Source organism: Spinacia oleracea, chromosome 5, assembly GCF_020520425.1.
Source record: "Spinacia oleracea cultivar Varoflay chromosome 5, BTI_SOV_V1, whole genome shotgun sequence".
Lineage (NCBI taxonomy): Eukaryota > Viridiplantae > Streptophyta > Magnoliopsida > Caryophyllales > Amaranthaceae > Spinacia > Spinacia oleracea.
Genome location: NC_079491.1, coordinates 120875178 through 120880402, shown reverse-complemented (window position 1 = coordinate 120880402; position 5225 = coordinate 120875178). Strand labels below are relative to the sequence as shown.

Genomic DNA, 5225 nt, shown 5'->3' with positions numbered 1-5225 from the left:
GCGAATCCTACTAGGATACGAATTAATTAAATTAGAATCCTAGTAGAACTCTTATTTAATTAATTTATCTTTTAGGATTAGGAATTTAATCATTAAACAAATCCTATACACTTTAGGTTTCGTATGTGAACACAAACTCTACACGAGCATGGCCCGCAAGCGTGCAGGCCATGCCCGCGCACAGCCCACACGGCCGCTCGGCCCACGCGAGCAGCAGCAATGCTGGCAGCCCACTACTCGCAGTTGCGCGCGCTGCCACGGCCTGTTGGGCCTGGCCTTGCGCTGGGCCTGGCGTGGCCTTGGCTGTTCGTGTGGCGCGCTGGCTTGCTGGGCGATGGCCCGGCTTCGTGCTGGGCCTTCGTCTGGCAGGCCTCGTCCGATGCTAATTCGTACGATACGCTTCCGATTAAATTCCGGATTCCAGAATTTATTTCCGATACGAACAATATTTAATATTTTCGATTCCGGAATTAATTTCCGTTTCGAACAAATATTTAATATTCTGTTTCCGGAATTATTTTCCGATTCCGATAATATTTCCGATTCTGACAATATTTCCGTTTCCGACAATATTTCCGATTCCGGCAATATTTCCATTTCCGATAATATTTTCCGATACGTACCATGTTTCCGTTTCCGGCAATATCTACGACTTGGATAATATTTATGTTTCCGATGCGATCCATATTTCCGTTTCCGGCAATATTATCGTTTCCGGAGTATTCATTTCTTGCCTTTGACGATCTCAGCTCCCACTGGAACCAAGATCGTCGATTCCGAATATCCATAGATGGAGTATTTAATGCCATTAAATACTTGATCCGTTTACGTACTATTTGTGTGACCCTACGGGTTCAGTCAAGAGTAAGCTGTGGATTAATATAATTAATTCCACTTGAACTGAAGCGGCCTCTAGCTAGGCATTCAGCTCACTTGATCTCACTGAATTATTAACTTGTTAATTAATACTGAACCGCATTTATTAGACTTAATATTATATGCATACTTAGACCAAGGGCATTATTTCCTTCAAGAAGTGAGGTGGGTTTGATTGAAACTCAATAATTTGATGATTAAAATGGTTAAAATTGCCAACATTTGCGTGGTTTTGGGTGATTAAAGATGTAAAAAAAGATGGTGGACTTGGGTTGAAATCGGAAGAGATGTCACTGTTTTCTTTTCCAATTTGAACTTCAGATTTTTTGTGATGCATTTACATATGGAATAAAACCCAGCAATATATTATACAAACCCAAGGGAAAGGGGGAATTATTTTTTTTTTTTTTTTTTGTGGGAATTTTGGTTTTATGGGAAAAGTGGAAGGAATATGGGTGAGGGTAGTAAAATCGGAGAAGTCAATGCCGGAAATGTATGGTCAACGCCTGAAAACGCAAATAGGTTGTCTCTGGCAAATTAATTCTACTTTAAGGTCTGTTTTCGCAAAATAATTTTTAAAAGGTTGTTTCTCGCAAAAAATGAGTTTTAAAAGGTTGTTTTTTGGCAAATTTACCTTATTTTAATAAATTTCCAAAACCCCTCTATTTTCCCCTAAAATGGGAGAGTTGTAAATACAAGTTTCACAGCTGTTGTATGAGAAAACATCCGGTTATCGATGGAGTATATTGCACACCTTAAACTGGGTGAGTTCATCAAGGAGGTAGCAGAGTTCTTCAATAATTAGCAAGGTAGATAAGAAGCAGATCACCATCTCTTGACAAGTACAATTCAACCATCAGATTTCTGAAAGAAAGAATATGCCAAAAATAAGTTTCACCAAATCAAACACATAAAATTCAAATGGGACAATTAATTCTATCTTCGTCCCAGTCATTTTCACATTTACTTGATATAATTCCACATAAACACAAAAACTGATGACTTCCCTCTCTTATCTTTCACACATTTCCCTCTTTGTCACCCACACAAATTCACTGGTTTTCGACGCACCAGCTCAGATGCATCCACATTCCAAACTCATGGCATTTTCTCCACCTCATAATCCCTCCTTACCACATAATCTAACATTGTCTTATCTTAATTTTCCTGCAGCCTGCAGCCTGCAGCCTGCAACTTTCTGGAATACCATTGTCTTTCTTTGTTATCGAATCACTTTTAACTTTTTTCCTTGAACTACCGATTTGCTTCTTAAGTAATGGCAGCTTCCGAGTCAAACACTAAACTCTTAGAAGAGTTAGAAGAACTCAGCCAAAACCTCTACCAGTCTCACATTACTGCAACTAGAAGAACTGCATCACTTGTCCTGCCTCGGTCTTCAGCCCCTCCAATACCTACTGCGGATGAAGCTGACCAGGAAATTAATGAAGACAGTAGGCCAAGTGGCAAGACGAGGTCCAGGAGAATGTCCTTGTCACCTTGGCGTTCTCGAGCCAAGGATGATCAAGCTCAGGAAAATGTGCCACAGAAAAAAGAGAAAGAGAGAGATTTGAAGCTATTTGATCATGAGGATACATCAATGGCGGACAAGAAGGGAATCTGGAAATGGAAGCCAATGCGAGCTCTGTCACATATTGGAATGCAGAAACTAAGTTGCTTGTTCTCTGTGGAAGTGGTTGCAGCTCAGGATCTTCATGCATCCATGAATGGGCTAAGACTCTCGGTTTGTGTGAGGAAGAAGGAAACAAAAGACGGGGCAGTGCATACTATGCCATCAAGGGTTTCCCAGGGAGCAGCTGATTTTGAGGAGACCCTGTTTGTTAAATGTCATGTTTATTGGTCACAAGTGGGTGACAAACAACAGCTGAAATTTGAACCAAGACCCTTTCTGATTTATCTTTTTGCAGTTGATGCTGCAGAGCTTGATTTCGGAAGAAGCTCGGTAGATTTGAGCCGTCTTATTCAGGATTCTCTAGAGAAGAGTGCTAAAGGTTCCAGGATACGACAGTGGGATACAAGTTTTGACCTTGCAGGAAAGGCAAAGGGAGGACAGCTGCTGCTGAAACTAGCATTCCAGATCATGGAGAAAGATGGAGGAACTGGATTGTTCAGTCAGCTTGAGGGGGAATTGCAGCCTGGAAAATCAAAAGCTTCTTCTACATTTGGACGGAAACAGTCAAAGTCATCATTCAGCATACCGAGTCCCAAATTGTCTAGCCGGGCAGAAGTCTGGACTCCATCCCACACTGGAACAGCCGCAGATTTTCAAGGTATTGATGACCTGAATCTTGATGAGCCTGCACCTGTACCTGCTCCAGCACCTGAACCTCAGAAGCCAAAAGAAGAAGAAGAAGAAGAAGAATTGGGGATAGAGGAAATAGATTTTGAAGTGGTGGACAAAGGAGTGGAGATTCAGAACACCGATGAAACCAAAGAAGATGAAGAGCTTACTGAAAAAACTGAATATGGTTCTTCCACAAGCGAGGTTGTCAAGGAAGTGGTACATGATCACGTTCATCTCACAAGATTAACAGAGCTGGATTCCATAGCCCAGCAGATTAAAGCCCTTGAATCAATGATGGGCGAAGAAAATATGGACCAATCAAACGAAAACGATGAAGAAACTCATGAAGCAGAGAAGTTAGAAGCTGATGAAGAAAATGTAACAATGGAGTTCCTTCAGATGCTCGAGGATGAGGAAGCAGTTGATGATTTTAACCAGTTTCAATTTAAAATGCCTGCTGCTTCTAAAACTGAGGAAACTGCAGATAATGCCGAGTCTATGAGTGTTTTTCTATCAGATCTTGGCAAGGGTTTGGGGTGCGTAGTTCAGACTAGAAATGGTGGGTTCTTAGCTGCCACAAATCCTTTAAATGTTGAGGTATCAAAGACAGACACTCCGAAGCTTGCAATGCAGATATCTAGACCTTTTGTTCTTACTTCAGACAAATCCATCAATGGGTTTGAACTATTTCAAAGGATGGCTGCTATTGGGGTTGAACAACTTAGCTCAGAAGTGCTATCTTTGATGCCCATAGAAGAGTTGATGGGCAAAACAGCAGAACAGGTAGCTTTTGAAGGCATTGCATCCACAATCATCAGTGGCAGAAAGACAGAAGGTGCCAGCTCAAGTGCTGCTCGTACCCTTGCTACCATTAAACAGATTGCGAGCGCTATGGGCACTGGCAGGAAAGAACGCGTTACAACAGGGCTTTGGAATGTCAGTGAAGATCCACTAACAGCTGATGAAATATTGGCGTTTTCCATGCAGAAGATTGAGGCTATGTCGATTGATGCTCTGAAAATACAGGCAGGGATAGCTGAAGAAGAGGCTCCTTTTGAAGTTTCTCCAAATAGTAAAAAAGACCAAAATCATCCTCTTGCTTCAGCAATTCCGCTTGATGATTGGATAAAAGATAACAAGCTTCAAGAGTCGGAGACCATCACATTAGTGATGGTGGTTCAGCTGCGCGATCCATCAAGGAGATATGAGACTGTAGGGGGGCCAGTTATAGCATTAGTTCATGCAACTCCTGAGACAAAACAAGAGAAAAATGAGCTGATAAAATTTAGAGTGACTAGTTTGCATGTTGGGGGGATGAATGTTCAAACAGGTCAAAAGAAGAGTGCTTGGGACACTGAAAAGCAGAGACTAACTGCTATGCAGTGGCTAATAGCATATAACATGGGTAAGGCACCAAAAAAAGGCAAATCTCCAAACTGGACGGGGCAGGATCTGTTATGGAGCATTTCATCAAGGATAGTTGCAGATATGTGGCTCAAGTCTATAAGAAATCCAGATGTGAAATTCACCAAGTAACACTAGCATTTTTATACTTGAATGTACTTAAACTATTGTTAAGCATATTGATTTTTTCAAACGTTGCATCCTATTCCACCCACAGCAGAACATGTCAGCAAGTGCAACAAAGTGGTCACTTCAAGTAAAAAGAATAAACTGAAGGTTTACTGATCTTCAATCAAATAAATGTATCAATCTAAAAACCTACTTCACGTTGGAGCAGGGTATTCTGTAATCTGTAACTAAGTCCATTTTCTTTTCATTTTATTTTTTCAAAAATGGTTAAATTTTGTAGAATTCGGTTCTCCTCAACAAACACAAGTTCTGTTCATTAACATTCAACTGAGATTACTAATATTCAGTTCGGTTATATAAATTTTGTTTGGATATTTACATTTGTTGTGCTAAATTGAAATTTTCCAATTTAAGTTTGCTGCTGAAAAAGCTGGAAACTCAAGGAATTGAGTCAAAGATACAAGTTACCAATAAAAGACCTTGACGAGTCACCTATCCAAACCCCTAGAATCCG

The 5225-nt window shown here is 40.7% G+C and overlaps 1 protein-coding gene across 1 annotated transcript; it reads left to right on the top strand.

Moving 5' to 3' along the window:
- The first annotated feature begins 1656 nt into the window (after positions 1-1656).
- Positions 1657-4958, top strand: LOC110800511 (protein PLASTID MOVEMENT IMPAIRED 1). The gene has a single exon (XM_022005818.2). The coding sequence runs from the start codon at positions 2153-2155 to the stop codon at positions 4712-4714; it is 2562 nt and encodes an 853-aa protein (XP_021861510.1). The 5' UTR covers positions 1657-2152; the 3' UTR covers positions 4715-4958.
- The last annotated feature ends 267 nt before the right edge of the window (positions 4959-5225 follow it).

What these genes read in the sequence shown, in the direction of transcription:
- LOC110800511 (XM_022005818.2), top strand. Translation starts at nt 2,153, where the DNA reads ATGGCAGCTTCCGAGTCAAACACTAAACTCTTAGAAGAGTTAGAAGAA.